Below are 23453 nucleotides of genomic sequence, written 5' to 3' on the forward strand. Positions count from 1 at the left end.
CAGAGCTGGGAATCAAATCCAGGTACTCAGATGTGGGGCATGGACATTTTAACTATTACAATAAGCATTTGTTCCATATGTACCAATTTTTAGTATTTTTTTTTTGTAAAAACCAAGTTAGTTTCTTTTTTTCACCACTACTTCTGCTGCCATTCCTTATCTACCTGTCTGGTTTTTAACCTGGAGTCCACAGACAACGAGAGGGTCAATGGTAGAATTCATGGTGTTCTTGAAGGAAAGATAAATTCTTTCTTTTAATTCATCATTAAGTTAAATTTAGTAGCTCTTCAATTATAAATACATAAAAACAGTAGAATTTGACCTATGACTTTGTCACCATCAGAAATCACAGATATTTATACTTTATAGTTATAAATTATATTTCAAAACATGATTTGTATTCAACATTATATTGAAGCTAGATGTCATTATGTCTTGTACTTTAGTGCATTAATGAAAAACACCTATTACTTTATTAACATATATTTTAAAATATTTTGATAATCCAATTTTATTTTAATTTTCTTTTTTAATAGAAATAGAACGGATTTATTGTAGTTCATAGAGACAATTCTAACAATATAATACTTCGCTTCTCCCCTTTCTTTTTTCCGACCATCACTCCAGACCTCCCTCCATGCCTGCCTGCCTCTCTCTCTATTTCTTTCTTAATTTTTAAAATAACATATTTTTAATTTACATTGTAGACAAAGGCTTAAAGATCAATTAAATAAAGTGTTCAACAAGTACAAGTGAAAGACCATAGCTCAGCAGGAATTTAGACAAGGGCTATAAATAATAATCAACTGGAAGATGTCAATTTCTCTCATATAGAGTAAATAAAAAAAAATCACTGATCACTAAGACCATAATAATATACTGCTCTTAACCATTTGAGGAAGATATAAAACAAAGTTCAACAAAACTATATTCATGTCAGTACTGATACACAGGCATTTCTTTTGTTTTTCATTTTGATTTATTTTCTTTTTCAATTGTAGCTCCCATATATAAAAGGGAGAGCATGTGATATTTGTCTTGCTTTGTCTGGCTTATTTCACTCAACATGATGTCCTCTAGTTGTACCCATTTTGATACAAGTGATAGGATTTCATGTATTTATAGCTGAATGATGTTCCATTTTGTGTGTGCATGTGTATATATATATATATAAATATGTATGTATATATATATTTTTTCCTTATGCATTCATATAATTATGCACACCAGGGTTGATTCTGTATTTTGTCCGTTGTGAATTGTGGTGCTATAAATAAACATGGTGGTGCAGATTTCTCTGTGATATGATGTGTCCATGTATTTTGGGTATATACCCAGTAATGGGATTTCTGGATCACATGGCAGGTCTATTTCTAAAAGTCTGTTTTTAAAGAAATCTCCATAATATTAACTACAGTGGCTGTACTAATTTTTTTTAGAAACAGCATCTTTCTTTCTTTCTTGTTTTTTTTTTTTTTTTTTTTTTTTTTGGACAGGCAGAGTTAGTGAGAGAGAGAGAGAGGGAGACAGAGAGAAAGGTCTTCCTTCCATTGGTTCACCCCCAAAATGGCTGCTACAGCAGGCGCACTGCGCTGATCCGAAGCCAGGAGCCAGGTGCTTCCTCCTGGTCTCCCATGCGGGTGCAGGCCCAAGCACTTGGGCCATCCTGCACTGCCTTTCCGGGCCACAGCAGAGAGCTAGACTGGAAGAGGAGCAACTGGGACAGAATCTGGCAGCCCAACCGGGACTAGAACCCGGGATGCCGGCGCCATAGGTGGAGGATTAGCCTAGTGAGCCGTGGCGACAGCCTGTACTAATTTAAATTCCCACCAACTGTGTATGTAGTTCTCCTTTCTCCACATCCTCACCAGCATTTATTACTCTTTGTCTCTTGGATACTAATCATTCTGATGGAGTGACGTGGTATCTCATTGTGGTTTTGATTTGCATTTTCCTGAAGGCTAGTGATATTGAGTATTTGTTCATATATTTGTTGGCCACTTGTATTTCTTTTTTGAGAAATGTCTGTTGAAGTCCTTTGCCTGTTTCTTAACTTGATTTTTTTTATTGTTGTTGATCTTTGGAAGCAATCCATACAACAAAGACATAGTTGACAGAATGGGAAAAAATATTTGCAAGCTACTTAGTCAACAAAGGATTAATATCCAGAATATACTCTAATTTTCTTTGTAATTGTATATATTTCCACTGAGCCATTTGAAAGTATTATTATTAGAACTATATTAATTGCTATTGCTGTGTAACAATTTTTTAAATAATGGTTTAAAAATAATAAATACTTAATGTTTCAGTTTGTTGGATCAGAAATTTGAAAACAGCTCAGTAGCATGGTTCTGGCTTGAGGTCTTTCATGACATTATAATCAAGCTGTTGGCTCAGCCACAGTCATTGGAAGCTTTGATGGGGATGGAGTACCACTATAGCTCCCTCCAGGACTGGCGATTTTGCGCTGCCTGTTGGCAGTGAGCCTCAGTTTTTCCACCTGCAGGCATCTCCACAGACTGTTTCAAGACATGACAGCTGACTGTAGAATACGTATTGCATCTTACGACATTTTCAGGCAATTTAAGGACATTTGAAGGGCATAATTATGTTACATTTAATAATATTGAAATAGTATATGAAACCTAATGTGAACAAAATATTTTTAATAGATTATATATATATATATATGTGTGTGTGTGTGTGTGTTTTAAATTACAAAAAATTCCTACTTTGGATGAGAAAACAAAATGCCCACCTTAAGATTTCTGAAGAACTTCCAAGTCTTATAATTACTTTTTGCTGAAAATTCCTGCTTGTGTATAATTCTTGATTTCACTCATTTTTATTATCTGAGTCTGTTATTGACTCTACCCCATAACTACTGGAATAGGTAAAACAACCCTGTGACATATTCTAAGACTTTGTTCAGGAAAATTCAAGACAACATTGTTCTTAATAATAAAACTGGGAGACATTTGAAAGTCCATTGATAGCATGACATGTAAATGAACCATGGTATACATAACAGTGAATTTCTGTACCACATTAAAAAGAAATGAAAGTCAGAAACATAATATGGGTTGGAAAAATCCAGAGAATAAGAACATTGTATATGATAAATGCATATGAAGTTCAAAAGCATATGATACTAAGAGATTTGTTCTTACTAATGCTTACATGTGTAGTTAAATTGCAACAGACATCCAGGGACTTTTACATGCAGCTTAGAATGGAGGAAGGAGAATGGTGGGGCTGGAAGTAGGAAATTGGAGAAAAGGATGGGTTTCAATAATAATGTAGTAATGTATGTCTTTCAAACTTGGTAGTGGATGCACATGATTCATTTTAGTTTTTTTAATTATCTTGCATACTCTCTTTTTAAAAATATATTGTCTACCTTTATTGTTATTTTATTTAAGGAATGTAACTTAGTGCATTTAATATATACAATTTGAGAACATGATGATTCTTTCTCCCTACCTCCCTCCCACCCATACTCCTGCCCTTCTTTCTCCTCCCTCTTCCTTTCCCATTCTTATTTTTAACAGATATCAATTTTTCAGAAAAATTTTTACTCATAAAATTAACACTACACTAAGTAGAGAGTTCGCTGATTAGTATGAAGAAAAAGAAAAAAAAATATTTCCCAATAGTCAAGGCAAAGGCTATTCAAAATTGATGCATCTTAAAGTGTCAGTTTCGCTCCTATAGATTGCATTTTAGGTACTCTATTAGTCATTAGATCAGGGATACCATATGGTATTTGTCTTTTTGTGATTGGCTTATTTCACTAAGTATAATGTTTCCAGTTGCATCCATTTTCTTGCAAATGAAAAGATTTCATTTATTTTTTTACCATATTGTATATATACCATATATATATATATATATATATATATATATATATATATACACCCCATAATTTCTTTATCCAGTCCTCAGTTGATGGACATCTGGGTTGATTCCATACCTTAGCTATTGTAAATTGTGCTGAGATGAACAGGCAGTTACAGATCATTCTTTCGTAAGCTGATTTCATTTCCTTTGGATAAATTCCCAGGAGTGAGAGGACTGGGTCATATGATAGGTGTATTTTCAGCTTTCTGAGACACCTCCATATTGTCATCCACAGTAGCTGTACCAGTTTACATTCCCAGCAACAGTGGATTAAGGTACCCTTCTCCACACATCCTCATCAGCATTTGTTTTTTGTTGATTTCTGTATGAGAGCCATTATGACCAGGTTGAGGTGAAACCTCATTGTGGTTTGGATCTGCATTTCTCTGATTGCTAGTGATCCTGAACAGGCTGCTCTGGGCAGAGCACTGCGGTTCCTTTCATCGTTTCTCCTCTGACATGGCTTTTAAACCATAGACCATCTTGATTGCTTTCCTTTGGATGCTTTCTACTTTGTCACCCTTTGTTGTTAAAAAAAATTACTCCCAATTTCCTGCTTTCAGTAGAATTGTGTGAACATAATTGACTGTTTGATGTTTGAGGGTCTGGTGTGGTCTGCAAGCAATTACACTGACCTTGAATCCTACTGTACTTTAAATAGCATTACAGGAAAAGTAAGAGCTCATACTAAATCTTTATCAACCATTGAATATATCTTAAAACATTTAAAAAATAGTTTATCTTCTACTTCTATTTTTCTTCATATGATAGTTTATAAAGGTAAAAGTGCTACATGAATAATTGTGAAATCAACATGCAGATTATCTTGCTTCTTCAGTAAACTAAGAACTTCCTGAAAACAAGGATTATGTCTTACCCTTTTGTTAGAATTTATAACATTTTTCACAGTTTGTGTCTCTCTCTCTAACCCACACGCACACACACACACATAACCACACGAGGTACTTCAAAAAGTTCATGAAGGGTGGCTGGCGTTTGATGTAGCAGATATGGCAAAACAGCTAGGATACCACCCAGCACACTGCTTCCCATATTGAAGTGCCTGATTCAAGTCCTGGCTCCACTCCTAATTATAGCTTCCTGGTAACATGCGCCTCGGGAGACACTAGGTGATGGCTCAAATGCTTGGGTCCCCACTGCCTGCCCAGGTGGGAGACCCAGATTGAGTGTCTGGTTACTGGCTTTGCCTGGCACAGCTCTGGCTGTTTCAGGAATTTGTGGAGTGAACCAGCAGATAGAGAATCTCTCTCTGTCTTTTGCTCTATCCCTCTGTTTTTTTTTTAAACTTTTATTTAGCAAATATAAATTTCCAAAGTACAGTTTGTGGATTACAATGGCTTCCCCCCTCCCCATAACTTCCCTCCCGCCCACAACCCTCCCATCTCCCGCTCCCTCTCTCATTCCATTCACATCAAGAGTCATTTTCAATTCTCTTTATATACAGAAGAACAATTTAGTATATATTAAGTAAAGATTTCAACAGTTTGCACCCACACAGAACATAAAGTGTAAAACACTGTTTGAGTGCTAGTTATAGCATTAATTCACATTGAACAACACATTAAGGACAGAGATCCTACATGAGGAGTAAGTACACAGTGACGCCTGTTGTTGACTTAACAAATTGACACTCTTGTTTATGGCGTCAGTAATCTCCCTAGGCTCTTGTCATGAGTTGCCAAGGCTATGGAAGCCTTTTGAGTTCACTGACTTCGATCTTACTTAGACAAGTTCATAGTCAAAGTGGAGGTACTCTCCTCCCTTCAGAGAAAGGTACCTCCTTCTTTGATGGCCAATTTTTTCCACTAGGATCTCACTTGTAGAGATCGTTCATTTAGGTTTGTTTTTTTTTTTTTTTCCAGAGTGTCTTGGTTTTCCATCCCTAAAATATTCTCATGGGCTCTTCAGCCATATCCGAATGCCTTAAGGGCTGATTCTGAGGCCAGAGTGCTATTTAGGACATCTGCCATTCTATGAGTTTGCTGTGTATCCAGCTTCCCATGTTGGATCATTCTCTCCCTTTTTTATTCTATCAGTTATTATTCAGTTATTATTAGCAGACACAAGTCTTGTTTGTGTGATCCCTTTGACTCTTAGACCTATCAGTGTGATCAATTGTGAACTGAAATTTATCACTTGGACCAGTGACATGGGATTGGTACATGCCATCTTGATGGGATTGAATTGGAATCCACTGGCACATTTCTAACTACCATTTGGGGCAAGTCAGCTTGAGTATGTCCCAAATTGTACATCTCTCTCTTATTCCAACTCTTATATTTAACAGAGATCACTTTTCAGTTAAATTTAAACACCTAAGAATAATTGTGTGTTAATTACAGAGTTCAACCAATAGTATTAAGTAGGACAAAAAAATACTAAAAGGGATAAAGTATTAAGTTGTACATCAACAGTCAGGACAAGGGCCCATCAAGACATTTTTCAAAAGAGGAAATCCAAATGGCCAACAGACACATGAAAAAAATGTTCAGGATCACTAGCCATCAGAGAAATGCAAATCAAAACCACAATGAGGTTTCACCTCAACCTGGTCAGAATGGCTCTCATACAGAAATCTACCAAACAGATGCTGGCGAGGATGTGGGGAAAAAGGGACACTAACCTACTGTTGGTGGGAATGCAAACTGGTGAATCCACTATGGAAGTCAGTCTGGAGATTCCTCAGAAACCTGAATATAACCCTACCATACAACCCAGCCATCCCACTCCTTGGAATTTACCCAAAGGAAATTAAATTGGCAAACAAAATCTGTCTGTACCTTAATGTTTATTGCAGCTCAATTCACAATAGCTAAGACCTGGAACCAACCCAAATGCCCATCAACAGTAGACTGGATAGACATTATGAAGCATGTACTCTATAGAATACTATACAGCAGTCAAAAACAATGAAATCCAGTCATTTGCAACAAGATGGAGGAATCTGGAAAACATTATGCTGAATGAAATAAGCCAGTCCCAGAGGGACAAATATCATATGTTCTCTCTGATCGGTGACAACTAACTGAGCACCAAAAAGGAAACCTGTTGAAATGAAATGGACACTATGAGAAAGAGTGACTTAATTGTCCCTCTGTCTTTCAAATAAATAATATAAATAAAATATTTTCAAAAGCTCATAGAAAAATAGAACTAAAGATACCTTTGGGGTGGGTATTTGCCACAGCAGTTAAGACCTTACTTGAGACTCCACATCCCATTTGGGAGTGCCTGGATTTGCATCCTAGCTCTGCCTGCAATTCTAACTTACTGCTAATGCACACCTTGGGAAGAAGCAAATTGATGACTCTCCTTCATGGGTCCCTGCTGCCCACATGCAAAAACCAGATCGAGTTCTAGGCTCTTGCTTCAGCTTGGCCTGGCCCTGGCTGATGTGGGCCTTTAGGAAAGGAACTGTCAGGTGTAAGATCTCTCTCTCTCTCTCTCTCTCTCTCTCTCTCTCTCTCTCCCTGTCTCTGTTTCTGTCTCTCTGCCATCTAAATAAATAAAAATAAAATATTAAAATATAAAAAATTAAAAACTGCTTATTTTTATATGAATTTTAAAATCTATGTGTAGTTTCTTCATAGTATTCATTTTCCTTAGACTTTTTGTTTTTAGGATTTATTTATTTGTTTGAAAGGCAGAATTAGAGAAAGAGAGAGAGATCTTCCATTCACTTGTTTACTCCCCAAATGACTACAACAGCCAGGTTTGGGTCAAGCCTAAGCTAGGAGCCAGGAGCTTCATCAGGTTCTCCTATGTGGGTGAGAGGGGCCCAAGCACTTGGACTATCCTCTGCTGATTTCCCAGGCACATTAGCAGAGAGTTTGATCAGGAATAGAGCAACCAGGACTCAAATTGGTACTCATATGGAATACCACTGTTGCAGGCAGCAGCTTAACCTTCTACACCACAACATTGGCCCCTCCATGGGCTTTTTGGAGAATCTTGTAAAGATATGAAAAAACAGTATATCATCATAAATATTTGGTATTCAATTAATGTGTTATATACACGATATTAAGATCTTGGAAATGAAACAAAGTTCAGTTTTTAAAATGTACTGAATACGGCCGGTGCCGTGGCTCAGTAGGCTAATCCTCTGCCTTGCAGCACCGGCACACTGGGTTCTAGTCCCTGTTGGGGCACCGGATTCTGTCCCGGTTGCCCCTCTTCCAGACCAGCTCTCTGCTATGGCCCAGGAGTGCAGTGGAGGATGGCCCAAGTGCTTGGGCCCTGCACCCCATGAGAGACCAGGAGGAAGCACCTGGCTCCTGCCTTCAAATCGGTTGGCCGCAGCACGCCAGCCGCGGCAGCCATTGGAGGGTGAACCAACGACAAAAGAAGACCTTTCTCTCTGTCTCTCTCTCACTGTCCACTCTGCCTGTCAAAAAAAAAAATGTACTGAATACATTAGATATAATAGAACTGTACCTAAATTTTATCCTAACCTGAGAAGGGTAACCCTGGTATATTAGAAAAATATTCAAAAAGTAAGATATCAGTCTGTTGGATACTTTTAACTCTAAGTGAGAGAAATCCCAATTAGCAATGGTTCAAACTCTAAGAACATTGTTATTTACATTAGAGGCTGAGAGAAACTGGGTTTATTTGAGCAAATCAATTATATCTTCAAAGCCTAAGCCTTTTTTCCTGAACATAACACTTTATTTATTCATTTGTTTATTTAAGATTTATTTGTTTATTTGAAAGGCAGAGTTATAGAGAGAGTGAGAGGAAGCTTTTCTATCTGCTGGTTCACTCTCCAAATGGCTACAATGATCAGAGCTGGGCCAGGCTGTGAAGTCTGTAATCAGGGACTTCATCCAGGTCTCCCACATGGGTGCAGGGAACCAAGCACTTGGGTCATCTTCTGCCACTTTCCCAGATGCCTTAGCAGGGAGCTGGATTGGAAATGGAGCAAGCTGGACTTGAACTAGTGCCCATATGGGATGCCAGCACTTCAGGCAGCGGCTTTACCCACTGAGCCGCAGCACCAGCCCCTCTGAGGCTTTTTTATATTTCTTTTGCCATTCTTGGTTTCTTAACATTTTGAATCCTTAACATATTATCTTATGGTCACAAAATTCCTACCCCAGTTTCAGATAGCAAAACTGCATCCAGAGAGGATTCTGGGTATGCTTTGGCTCTTAAAGAACTTCCTTAGCAGTTTGTTCTCTGGAGAAAACTATTTTGCTCAAAGCCTTCTAGCAACATCTTTTATCTAGCTAGCTAAAGTTGAGTCATATGGTTATCTCTAGGAGACAGGCAGAGGAATAGTGTGTTGGTAATGTGTGTTGATGAACTAAATGACAATTCGTGTCATAACTAGAAAATAGACATGTATTAAAAAAGGAAGATAAAATTTATTAGTTCAGTAACAAATTCAAAAAAACCAAATTTTAAGAACCCTTCTAAAAATATCACTAGTGATATTGGGGTTACATGATTATGTAACAAATTCAACTGTATGTTTCACTAATTCTCAATAACTTTTGGAAGAACTGATGAACCTGATTTATGTTTTCTAGCTTTTATAAATTAAATAAATGTGTCTTTATTCAGTGCTTTTTAAATCTCTTCTCCTTTTCAGGAGTCTTATCCAAAGAAGAGAAATTATGCTATGGAAATTGTACCATCTGCCTCTCTGGATACATTTCCTTCAGAAAATGAGAACTTTCTATGTGATCTCATGGACACAGCTGTTACAAAGAAACCATGTTCCTTAGAAATTGCAAGGGCACCTTCCCCAAGAACTGGTAATATTTCTTATCTATTATCAAACCAATTAGATTTCCATGCTTATATATGTAAAGATGTGTCATTAATATTTTGATTTTCTGGTATATTTTCAAAATGAAAATGCTCAGTAATCTTTTTGGCATTTGGAAGTGAGTCCAGGTAAGTCAGAAGGTTTTTATCATAAAGGCTTCACTTCTTGATAAGAGCTATCACATGGGTATTACTTCCTTGATGAAGACACTTTAAAACCTTTAAGTAGGCTGGCGCCATGGCTCAATAGGCTAATCCTCTGCCTTGCAGCACCGGCACACCGGGTTCTAGTCCCGGTCGGGGCGCCGGTCTGTCCCGGTTGCCCCTCTTCCAGGCCAGCTCTCTGCTGTGGCCCGGGAAGGTAGTGGAGGATGGCCCAAGTGCTTGGGCCCTGCACCCACATGGGAGACCAGGAGGAAGCGCCTGGCTCCTGGCTTCGGATCAGCGCGATGCGCCAGCCGCAGCACACTGGCTGTGGCGACCATTGGAGGGTGAACCAAGGTAGTGGAGGATGGCCCAAGTGCTTGGGCCCTGCACCCACATGGGAGACCAGGAGGAAGTGCCTGGCTCCTGGCTTCGGATCAGCGCGATGCGCCAGCCGCAGCACACTGGCTGTGGCGGCCATTGGAGGGTGAACCAATGGTAAAAGGAAGACCTTTCTCTCTGTCTCTCTCTCACTGTCCACTCTGCCTGTCAAAAAACAAAACAAAACAAAAAAAAACCCTTTAAATAGTGAGAACCCTTCCTTGTAGGTTAGAAACGAAGCTTTAGGTCCTTAAGGACTTCATAGCCACTTTGGGAACAAGAGTCCTTTTGTATATTTTTCTGCATCCTATGTTTTTCCAGGTTATCTAAACTTAGCTACTTTGTATATAGTTTATAACTTTTATGGCATTTTCAGATCCATTATTGTAATTAATTTTATTACAAGTTAGTAAATAAGGCAGACAAACTGTCCTAATTTTATTACTAAGTCTGTTGGAACTGGTCTTATTTAAGATCAGTAATTAGTGGGACTTACTCAAACATAAGCTTTTGACTACCATCACATTTGCTTCCTGTGACTTCACATTGCCTTTTGGGAAGAATATTGGGTAATTATACAAAAGCTAATGAAAAAGGAAAGTGTCAAGTAGATGTTTAATATGTACAGTACTGCAAAAGAGTTGCAAGAAAAATTTTGATGAGGGACTTTTTTTCTGGTTTGGCAATTTAATTGCTGCTTACCTTTCAATAGTCGATTTTGTAAGTTAGGTGGGAAAACTGATTTTAAGAAGTTAGTGAAATGTGAAATGTTAAATAAGAAGAGTGGAGACTACAGATTGTTCTCAAGAGGATTAAAAGAAGTTTGATAGTAACATAAAAAAGCAGGTACAAAGAGAGATTGCTAATTTATTTTAATATTACTAAGAGCTGGTCAAGTTTTGAGGTTGGAGGAATTTTCCAGTGGAATGAGCTATTTTAAAGATAATGAAAAGCGAGAACAACAGTTGAAGTTGAGACTCAATTAGTTTAAGAAAGCATAAATACCACTTTTCCAAAGATAGAGGCAAGCATATTTATGACTATTCTGAAATATGTTTCCAAGTAGATTCAATTTCTAGGTAAGATTAAAGATCATTGGCTACAAAGAATTGCTAGGTCTTTTTCTTTCTTTTTCGAAGAATTGAGAGTTCTTTTTTAAAATTAATTAATTAATTTATTGAAAGGCAGAGTTACAGAGAAAGAGAGAGATCTTCCATCTGCTGTTTCACTGTGCAAACGACCGCAATAGCCAAGAATGGGTCAGGCCAAAGACAGGAGCTGCTTCTGGATTTCCCACATGGGTGGCAGGGGCCAAAGACCTTGGGGCACCTTTTGAATGCTTTCCCATATAACCCATCTTCTGACTGCTTTCCCAGGCATCTTAGCAGGAATCTGCATTGGAAATAGAATAAATGAGACTAGAACTAGTGCCCACACGGGATGCCAGCATTGCAGGAGGCACCTTAGCCTGCTGTGCCACAATGCCAGTCACAAGCTAGGTCTTGGAAAGAGTTAAAGTTAAAAAAAAACTGTAGGTAGGCTAGGGAATTTTGTAGAGGTGAGTCCATAAATTTTTGAGCAGTACTCAGGCTAATTTGTTGTACAAATCATAATCACAAAAGTACAGAATGAGAAATTTTAAGATGAGGTAAGAACACAATGCTGTTGCTATCTGCAAGGAATTGGTTCTACTACCTCCCTGAATACCAAGATCTGAAGATGGGCAAGTCCTTATATAAAATTTACATATAACCTAGGCACATGTCCCTGTATATTTAAATCATCTCTATATTATTATAATACCTAATACAATGTAAATACCATGTAAATAGTTGTGGTAATGGATTACGCAGAGAATAAGAAGAAAACAATGTCTGCACATGCTCAGTACAGATGCAGTTTTATTCCAAATATTTTTAAGTTGTGATTGTTTCAACTCATGTATGCAGAACTTAATGGCAATATTGAAAACATTTAAAATGCATTGAGTATTTACTATGCACATAAAATATTCTAAGTGTTTTATACATCAGTTCATGTAATTCTTACAATGCTATAGAGTATTGATGTCATTATCTTATTTTACAAATGATAGGACTAAGGCATCAATTAAATCAAACAACGCATCAGAAAAAGCATTCACCCATAGCAACTGGGATTTATCTCTGGTGTGCAGGGATGGTTCAAATTTATAAATTAATCTATGTGATACATCACAGTAACAACCTGAAGAACAAAACCATACGATTATTTCAATAGATGCAGAGAAAGCACTTGATAAAATAAAACATTGTTTCACCATGAAAACCTTAAGCAAATTGGGTATAGAAGGGACATTTCTCAGTATAATCAAGGAACTTTATAAAAAACCAACGCACAATGTCCTATTGAATTGGGAAAAGTTGGAAACATTTCCGCTATGACCCAGAATCAGACAAGGATACCCACTCTTATTTATTACTATTCAATATAGTCCTTAAAGGTTTAGCCACAACCATAAGATAAGAAAAAGAAATCAAAGGTATACAAATTGGGAAGGAGGAAGTCAAGCTATCCCTATTTGTAAATGATGTGATTCTATAAATAGGGAATCTAAAAGACTCTACTAACACTATTGTAACTCATAAGAGACTTTGGTAAGGTGGCAAGATATAAAATTAACACACAAAAATCAATAGCCCTTGTATACAGACAATGCCATAGCTGGGAAAGATCTTCTGAATCAATCCCTCTCACAATAGCTACAAAAAAACCTTAAATACTTTGGAATAAATTTAATCAAGAACATCAGAGATCTCTATAATGAAATTACATAGCATTAAATAAAGAAATAGAAGACATTAAAATGGAAAAATTTCCATGTTCATGAATCAGAAGAATCGATATTATCAAAATGTACATACTACCAAAAGCAATTTACATATTCATTATAATATTAATCAAAATGCAAAGGACATTCTGTGTAGATATAGATATAGAAATGCTGAAATTCATATGATAACACAGGAGACCCTGAATAGCTAAAGTAATCTTATACAAAAACAAAGCCACAGGCATCACAATATCAGATTTCAGGAATACTACAGGGCAGTTATCATCAAACATCCTGGGTAATGGCACAAAACCAGACCTGTAGACCAATGAAACAGAACAGAAACTCCAGATATCAATCCACGCATCTGCAACTAACTTATCTTTGTCAAAGGAACTAAAATCAATCCCTGGAGCAAGTACAGTCTCTTCAACAAATGGTGCTGAGAAAACTGGATCTCCACATGCAGAAATATGATACAAGACCCCTCCCTTCTTTATACCTTATGCAAAAATTCTCTCAAAATGGATCAGAGACCTAAATCTATGACCCAATACCATCAAATTATTGGAGAACATTAGGAAGCCCTGCAAGACATTGGCATAGGCAAGGATTTCTTAGAAAAGACCCCAGAAGCACAGGTAATCAAAGCCACATTTGACAAATGGGATTACATCAAGTTGAGAAGCTTCTGCTTCTGCAAAGGAAACACCTCAGCCAAGTGAAGAGGCAACTGACAGAATGGGAGAAAATACTTGTAAATATTTGTAAATTTGTAAATATGAAACTGGTAAAAGATTAATATCCAAAATCCAGGAAGAGCTCAAAAAACTCAATAACAACACAATCCAGTTAAGAAATGGGAGGCTCACTTGGCTAATCCTCCACCTGTAGCACCGGCACACCAGGTTCTAGTCCTGGTTGGGGTGCCGAATTCTATCCCAGTTGCTCTTCTTCCAGTCCAGCTCTCTGCTGTGGCCCAGGAAGGCAGTGGAGGATGGCCCAAGTGCTTGGGCCCTGCACCTGCATGGGAGACCAGGAGAAGCACCTGGCTCCTGGCTTCGGATCGGAGCAGTGCACCGGCCATAGTGCAGTGGCCGTAGCAGCCATTTGGGGAGTGAACCAATGGAAGGAAGACCTTTCTCCTTTCTCTCTGTCTCTCTCTTTTACTAACTCTGCCTGTCAAAGAAAAAAAAAAAAAAGGCAAAGCACTTAAACAGGCACTTTTGAAATGAGGAAATCCAGATGGCTGATAGACACATGAAAAATGTTCAGGATCACTATCCATCAGGGAAATGCAAATCAAAACCACAATAAGGTTTCACCTTTTCCCGTTAGAATGGCTTTCATAAAGAAGTGAACAAACAACAAATGCTGGTGAGCATGTGAGCAGAAAGGTTCCCTAATCCATTGTTGGTGGGAATGTAAACTGGTACAGCAACTGTGGCAGACAGTATGGAGATACCTCAGAAATTTGAATATACACTTACCTTATGACCCAGCCATCCCACTCCTGGGAATTTATCTGAAGGAAATGAAATCAGCATAAAAAAGAGTTATCTGTACCCACATGTTTATTACAGCTAAATTCACAATAGCTAAGACATGGAATCAACCCAGATGCTTGTCAACTGAAGACTAGTTACGAAATTATGGGATATGTACAGGATAAAGAAATTATGGAATACTACACACTGGTTTAAAAAAAGTGAAATCTTGTCATTGCAACAAAATGGATGCAACTGCAAAATATTATACTTAGTGAAATAAGCCAGTCCCCAAAAGACAAATACTATATGTTCTCCCTGATCTGTGGTAACTAATAAAGTACCTAAAAGGTACTCTATAAAAGTGAAATTGACAGTTTGAGATATGATGACTTTGAACAGCCCTTGTCTTGATTGTTGAGGAACAGTGTTTTGTTTTGTTTTGTTTTGTTTTCATACTATTTGTTGAACTCTGTACTTAGTGTAGGGTTAATCTTATGCATATAAAGTTAATTGAAAAATAGATCTCTGTAGAAAATAAGAATAAGAATGGGAGAGGGAGGAGGAAGTAGGGTGGTACTGTGGGTAGGAGGGAGCATAGGGTAGGAAGACTATGTTCCTAAATTTGTATTTATGAAATGCATGAGATTTGCATACCTTAAATAAAAGGTTTCTTGGAAAAAATAACTAAGACTTCAATACATTAGGTAGTTTCCCAGTGTTATATGTTAAAATAAGATGGACCTGGGACTTGAACTTGAGTTGTCCCAGATTAAACACTTGTGTCATTAAAACACTATGCTATAATAGTATATGATATTAGAAGATAAAATGGAGTAGAAATTGTGAACTAAGTACTAAAATCCTCAGCAAATATGAAGATAAGCCATGTAGGAGACCTGGATGAAAGCTCCTGGCTCTTGGCTTCTGCCTGGCCCTGCCCCAGCTGCTGTGGCCATTTAGAGAGTAAACCAGTGGATGGAAGATCTCTATCTCTCTTTGTCTCTTCTCTGTTTCTGTAACTCAGCTTTTCTTTCTTTATTTTTTTAAAAATTTTATTTATTTATTTGAGAGGTAGAATTACAGACAGTGAGAGGTAGAGAGAGAGAGAGAGATCTTCCGTTGGTTCACTCCCCAGTTGGCTGCAATGGCCGGAGCTGCACTGATCTGAAACCAGGAGTCAGGTGCTTCTTCCTGGTCTCCCATGTGGGTGCAGGGGCCCAAGGACTTGGGCCATCTTCTACTGCTTTCCCAGGCCACAGCAGAGAGGTGAATTGGAAGAGGAGCAGCTGGGAGTCGAACCGGCACCCATATGGGATGCTGGTGCTGCTGGCGGAGGATTAACCTACTGTGCCATGGCGCCGGCCCTTGTAACTCAGCTTTTCAAATACATTTTTAAAAATGTGGAGGTATGACTTGAAGTCCACAAATGATGACAATAAAATCATTAAAAAAAGATTATAGTAGGAAATCATAAACTGCAGATGGACATCATATTGTAAATGAAAACATTGTGATCCCAGGCTACAGAAACTGGTGGCAAAGGATGCTTCCATAAGAGAGGTAATGAGGGTAAGAGTGTGCTCAAGAGAGGGAGCTCAGTTAAAGTAGGAAAATGGAGACAATCTATGTGCAAAATTGTAAAAGAACTTTAATTAAGGCACAGGGGAAGAGGAATGCTAGGGATGATGGAGTGCGGCATGGAAGAGGAGACAACTATGTATTCATCAGGCACTTTACTGAGTTCCCACATGTGCCAGTCACCATTGTGAATGCTGAGGATACAAGGGTGAAAAACGATGGAGCCAAATAACGAGGCTGATCAGGCTCAGATTAATTCTCAGGCTGAAAATAAATAACGCTGAATAAAAATATGAAAAAGAACACTTCCTAAAAGTACTAAAAAGGTGACAGTATAATTATATAAGCTGAGTTGCATCAGAATTATGATTTTGTTTTTATTAGTTATTAAGAAATAATCAGGCCAAAACATTAGTGAGAGCAGGAAGCCAGTACAGTCAGTACTAAAGCCACTTTCATCCTGAGGGAATTTGCTGAACCTGCTGCTGAACTTTGGTGCTCGAGTCCTCTGTGGGTTTAAATGCAAAAAATGAATCTTTGTATCTGTCTAACATGGGGACTCTGAAATGGAATCCTGCTTACACAGGGCTGAGATTCCAAGGTTTACACCTTTATAATAATAATTAGTAATAGTGTTCCATATCCTGTCCCACTCTAAAGTGACTTCAAGCAAAGGTGACTTGTAGTGATCAATACAAAGGAGAAAATCACTGAAGAATTATTACGACACATTGACCCTCCTGCAGAGTTGCACCCAAAATTCATAGTGCCTGGACATTCCAAAGAATTTTTAGAGTTACAGAGAGAGGACTTCCATCCGCTGGTTCACTCCCCAGACGGCCGCAACGGCTGGAGCTGCACCGATCCGAAGCCAGGAGCTTCCTCCAGGTCTTCCACGTGGGTACAGGGGCCCAAGGACTTGGGCCATCTTCTTCTGCTATCCCAGCCATAGCAGAAAGCTGGACTAGAAGAGGAGCAACCAGGACTAGAACCGGCCCATGGACTTGGGGCATCATCTGCTGCTAACCCAGGCCATAGCAGAGAGCTGGATCAGAAGTGGAGCAGCTGGGACTAGAACCGGTGCCCATTTGGGATGCCAGCACTGCAGGCCAGGGCTTTAACCTGCTGCGCCACAGTACTAGCCCCTGCAAAGAATGTTAATCTTCAGCCAAAAAGCAAATCTAATCCTTCTAGAGAGGAGTGTTTTCTCTTCCTATACTCCAAATAGTTTCTAGAAATACTTTTCCTCTATTGAACTGAGCAGTTTACATTAATTATTATTACAGGGAAAGAGATCCCAATTAGGAAGCTAAAGAAGCTAGAAAGAACAGACCCAAACCTTCAGACTTCCATTACTGGGATGATCAGATGAAGACTGTTAAGTGGGGCCGGCGCCGTGGCTCAACAGGCTAATCCTCTGCCTAGCGGCGCCGGCACACCGGGTTCTAGTCCCAATCCAGGCGCCGGATTCTGTCCCAGTTGCCCCTCTTCCAGGCCAGCTCTCTGCTGTGGCCCGGGAGTGCAGTGGAGGATGGCCCAAGTGCTTGGGCCCTGCACCCCATGGGAGACCAGGAGAAGCACCTGGCTCCTGGCTTCGGATCAGCGAGATGGGCCATTGGAGGGTGAACCAACGGCAAAGGAAGACCTTTCTCTCTGTCTCTCTCTCTCACTGTCCACTCTGCCTGTCAAAAATAAATAAATAAAAATAAAAGACTACTAAGTGAACATACTGTTATAATGAAAAGATGAGCCCAAAGTTACTTGGGGTTATGCAATCTAGAAAAATGATCCAGTATATCTGAGAAGAAAAAAGTAAACTTCTAGAAATGAAAACCAAAAACCATGAAACACAACAAACTCAAAACTTAAAACTCAGTAGATAGATGCAACAAAAGATTGTGTTCAGTTGTAGAGCCATTTAAGTGAAATGGAAACTAGGCCAGAAGATTTTCAGAATGTTCCATAGAGAGACAAAGAGGTCAAAAATACAAAATATATGAAAGAGAAACTTAGAGGATATGCTGAGAAACTCCAATGTCGAATCAGTGTCCCTGAATGAGAAGAGAGAGAAAATAGTAAGTAGTTGAGGTACTACTATTGCAGCAAGGCATGGCCCAATCCTTGAGCTCACAGGGAGGCAGCCAAGTGAGCAATTAATTCAATAGAATATAATAATTGCTATGATGATGTTTCCCAAAGAGTACTCTGGGGACAGAAAGGAAGAACATGTAACCTTACCTGGAAGCTTGAAGAAGACTTTATGAAAGAGACAATTCCTGTATCAGCTGTTATTATTAACAAGCCAACCCAAAATATAGTACACTGCCCATCTGCAGGTTTGATGGGGTTCCCTTGCCACACTGGATGAGCTGGGGCTGCTCAACTAGGGGATGAAGGACCACTTTAAAGATGACCCATTCACATGCTTGACAAGTTGATGGCCATAAACAGAGAGGTTGGCCATTGCTATGGGCTGCGAGTCTTTTTCCCTCTTCATGGACCTCCTGGGCGTCTTCATGATGTTCTGGTTGGATTCTATGAATGAACATCCTGAAGGAACCAGTTTGGCAGTGGTCTCATTATTATTGTTTCATCACCTAGAGATCTACAAGGGAATGGTACCAGTGTCATTGGGGACTGGTGAGGACTTTCTTCCTGTCATCTCACTGTATGACTTGTGTTTGTGCATGCAGAAAAAGAGTGGGGTTGGGGGAGGACTTACGTGTTTGCCAGCGGTAAATATTCACATCTAAGGGGAAATATGCAGAAGCAGAAGAGCCTTAGTTCTCAGTTTCTAATTGCATTTTCTTTCATTTAAGCCTTCTCCAGCAGCTTTCTCACAAATCATCTGCTTTGGCCTTTAGACTTCAATATGACTGCTTTTCCCCCTTGATGTTCATTTTTATTTTCATTGTTTTTTGACTTACAAAAATACATACTTAATATTAAAAGCATATAAAGTACCAAAAATACATGGAGTAGAAAGTGCCAATTCTGTTTCATACTCACTTTTCTCATTTTAAGGTGTTTCCAGCTTCTTGTTGTTATATTTTCATAGTGTTAATACCACTGGTTTAGGTTTTTGTTGGGGTGCACCCCATTTACAACACTGAAACATATTCTTGTTATTGATTACTGCATAACCACCCCAAAAGTTAGTGAGTTAAAACAATTAACAGCCATCTATTTTGCTTATAAGTGCAATTTATTAAGACTTGTTAGAGAGATAACTTGTCCTTGCTCCAAGTGATGTCAGCTGGGACAGCTTGATTAGATGCCAGGGATCCATTCTCAAGATCCCTACTTATAGTTGGTATGGCCTCCCTGGGCTTTCTCATGGCATGCCGTGGGATTGCAAGAACCAGCATCCTCAGAGAATGCTGCAGAAGCTGCATTAGCTGTCATAACTGAGCCTCGAGGGCAGCATAACTTCCAATGTAGTCAAGAGTCTGCCTACACTTAAGTAGAGGGAATTTAATTCCCCCTGTTCTTGAGGCAAGTATATTAACTAAAGTCACATTATTCTTGCAGCCACTTCTGGAGATCACAAACTCACAATGCCTGGGTTGTTTATTTACTGTTGCTGTTGCTCTTTAAGTGGATATATGATTTTCTACCATTGTGTTTGATCACTTGGGTTCTTCTTCTAAGAAGCCAGCTTAGTTCAGTGACCCAGGCTTAATTTATAAAGATTGGTAAGCTTTATACTTTGGGTTGTGATTATGAATTCTAGGGCAGGGAATTCAGAATTAAAATAGAAATTTCATAGGTCTTTTTTTAATGATAGAAATAAAAATGAATACAAGTTAGAAAAGTTTCTGCTCAATTCTGTGTGGAAGCTCAGCTAGTGAACATCACAGAATTGTCCTCTGTAAATACTACAGTAGGTAGAAGAGAACGCCAAATAACTATCTCATTTCTGGCTGGGTGAGAAACAATTTATGTGGGTTTTTTTTTTCTCTCTCTTTTGTTGGTTCTATTAACCCATAGCTTAGATTTTGCATGGACCCTATTACTTCCTAGTCTTTCACACTGCCACGCCTAGTGGCTCATACATCACTTTGCATTCCGTTTTCAGGGCCAACTAACTAAGCTGATTAAATCTGGGAAATTAGCAATCCCTGTTATGTATTCCCTTGTTACTGAGTCTTTTATTGACTGAATTCAGGGCTTCCAGATGTGGAGCTATCTCTTAATGCACCTGAGTATTTTAGAGGTCCTCAAATTGAAGAGGGTGGGTGACCAATCTACAGTTCATTATCCATCCAATATATGTTGATTACGTACCTCTATAAACAATGAAGTGTTGCACTAAATATTGCAGAAGAAACAGTGAAACTTATAAATCTTGATATTTAGGAGCTTAGAATGTGTTCAAATTAAGGCTGACAAGTGCATTGAGCAGGGGAAGCATAAAGTGCTCTGGGAGGGTATAAGAGGAGGAATGTGATTGAAAGCTTGCTAGAAGGGATGCAGCCTATTCTTAGCCTCAAAAACAGAAGAGTGGGGTGGATGAATGTGGGTGCCTGGAACTCCAGACAAAGGACAGTGTGTGCAGAGATACAAGGGTGTAGATAAATAGTGCATTAAGAGACAAAGCCTGCTTAGCAGGGTTAGAGACAGAATGCTACTAGTATAGAATGCAAAAGAAACGTGAAGTGACATTCAGAAGCTTGGATTTCATCTGAGAGCTGAAATAAGCTACTGACAGACTTAAAGCTGGTAGTGGCATGATCAGGTTTATATTTTAGAATGATCACTCTGGAAACAAAGTAGAGTGTAGGTTGGAAGCAGGAGGAATAATTAGAAGGTCAGTGTGCAATCTCAGCAAGACATGATGGTGGCCAGGACAAGGCAGTGCCAGCAAAAAAGAGGAAGGAGAAACAAAGCTGAGAGGTATACAGCTGCTCCTCTTGGGGGAAATAAGTAGACAAGGGATTAAAAAATTACATCTGAGAGAATTCATTCCATACACTTAGGTTAGTTGTACTGAATAACATTGTTTATGTTTACAGATAAAACAAGGATTACTACACTACACAGGGACTGCATTCAGTAGCTCATGGACAGGGGTAGGGGTTAGTGAGGGAGAGGAAGAAGAAAAGGAAGAGAGGGAGGGAGGAAGTTGCAGAGAGCTAGGTGGAAGATAAATAGGTTTTTTTTCTATTTATTTATATTTAAAGATTATTTATTTGAAAGGTGGAGTTACAGAGGCAGAGAGAGACAGAGAGAGAGAGAGAGAGAAAGAGGTCTTCCATCCACTGGTTTACTCCCTAAATGGCTGCAATGGCTGGAGCTTGGCCGATCTGAATCCAGGAGCCAGGAGCTTCTTCCAAGTCTCCTACGTGGGTTCAGGGGCCCAAGGACTTGGGCCATCTTCTGCTTTCCCAGGCCATAGCAGAGATCTGGATCAGAATTGCAGCTGTCGGGACCCAAGCCAGTACCCATGTGGGGTGCCAGCACTGCAGGTGGTGGCTTTAGTCACTAAGCCACAGCATCATCCCTTATTTTTATTTATTTTTAATAATTTTTAAATTTAAATAAGGTGAACAAACTTCATGAATTTCATATATACAGATTTAGGATCATAGTGATATTTCCCCCACTCCCACCCTGCCTTCTCCTCCCTTTCTTATTCTTTCTTTTAATTCTTACAATGAAATACTTCCAGTTTATTTTACAATCAGATGATTAATCCTCTGCTATGTAAAGAATTCAACAAAAAGTAAGGGAAAAAAAAAACACTGTTCCTCAACCATAGAGATAAAGGTTGTGAATATAAGTCAATTCTCAAAATGTCAATTTCTCTAATATACATTGCATTTTTTGTATTCTGTTTTTTAATTTTTAAAAACTATTTATTTATTTGAAAAACAGAGTTACAAAGAGAGATAGAGACAGAAAGAGAGAGGTCTTCCAACCACTGGTTCACTTTCCAAATGGCTACAATGGCCAGAACTGAGCTAATCCAATGATAGGAGCTTCTGCCGAGTCCCCCATATGGGCACAGGGGTCTAAGAACTTGGACCATCCTCTGCTGTTTTCTTGGGTGCATTAGCAAGTAGATGGGTAGGAAGTAGAGCAGCCAGGACTCAAACTAGTGTCCAATGGGGATGCAGTGCTGCAAGCTGGGGCTTTAACATGCTGTGCCTCAGCACCGGCCCCTGTATTCAGTTAGTTTTACCATGGGCTATTAAGGGTTGAATTATGTCTCTCCTAATCCCACCAAAAGAAGAAAGTTGGAATCCTAACCACCACCCTTACCCCTACCCTCAGACTGTAGCCCCCAATACTTCAGAATATGATCTTATTTTGAAATAGAGATTTTATAGAGGTAATCTGATTTAAAATGTCATTAATTGGCAATAACCCAATATGGCTGATATCCTTATAAAAAAACAAAGTTTCAGGCCAGCATTGTGGTGTCGTGGACTGAGCTGTTGCCTGCAGTGCTGGCAACCCATATGGGCACTAGTTCAAGTTTCAGATGCTCCACTTCCAATCCAGCTCCCTATTCATGTGCCTGGGAAAAGAGCAGAGGATGTCCCAAGTTCTTGGACCCCTGCACCCATGCAGGGGACCTGCAAGAAGCTCCTGGCTCCTAGCTTTGCCCTGGCCCAGCCCTGGAAGTTGTAGCCATTTGAGGAAGGAATATGTGGATGGAAGATTCTCTCTCTCTCTCTCTCTGCCTCCCTCCTGCTCTCCCTCTCTCTCTAACTCTGCCTTTCAAATAAATAAATAAAGCTTAAAAAAGAAGAATAAATTTGGACTCAGAGGTAAACACCCATCAAGGGAGGGCAGGGTGAGGAGACACAAGCTTGGCCATCTGTAAGCCAAGGAAAGAGGCCTGGAAGAGTTCCTGCCGTCACAGCCCTCATGAGGAACCAACCCAGCCAGCACCTTGAACTTTGACTCTCAGCCTCCAGAACAGAGACAATAGGTTTCTGTTGTTTAAGGGCAAAGTAGGCTTTACACCTCACATTGTAACTATGATTCTAGTGGTAAGGGGGCCCAGAATTAAAATGGAACTTTTATGGGCTTGGTTTTTTAGTTTAGTTTTTTTTTTTTGTTGTTGTTGTTAGTACTTTGTTACAGCAGCACTAAGGAAACTACTGTAGGGACTGTACTCACACACACAAATCCAGCACATAGAAGGGAGGGCAGATGAGGATGCTTGGGACTGAGAGTGCAGACCAGATCCTGCTGGACTTGCTGATGTTACAGACTAAGCAGCTTGCTGTTTGGGTTGTGACTGGCAATGACATTGATGCATACATAAGTACAACATGCATTAAAAAAAATCACGTGGGATATTCATGTTCCCTTTTTGGGATCCTTTTTATTTGCTA

The 23453-nt window shown here is 39.1% G+C and overlaps 1 protein-coding gene across 6 annotated transcripts in view; it reads left to right on the forward strand.

The window, feature by feature from the left end:
• Positions 1–23453, forward strand: part of ANKS1B (ankyrin repeat and sterile alpha motif domain containing 1B) — a 1247671-nt gene that overhangs the window by 439548 nt on the left and 784670 nt on the right. For all 6 annotated transcript variants that reach the window (XM_062202004.1, XM_062202003.1, XM_062202008.1 and 3 more), the window contains exon 10: positions 9521–9686. In XM_062202004.1, the coding sequence (XP_062057988.1) occupies positions 9521–9686 (166 nt within the window). The remainder of the gene's footprint in view (positions 1–9520; positions 9687–23453) is intronic.

The sequence above is a fragment of the Lepus europaeus genome, chromosome 10 (assembly GCF_033115175.1).
Source record: "Lepus europaeus isolate LE1 chromosome 10, mLepTim1.pri, whole genome shotgun sequence".
In the NCBI taxonomy this organism is placed as follows: domain Eukaryota; kingdom Metazoa; phylum Chordata; class Mammalia; order Lagomorpha; family Leporidae; genus Lepus; species Lepus europaeus.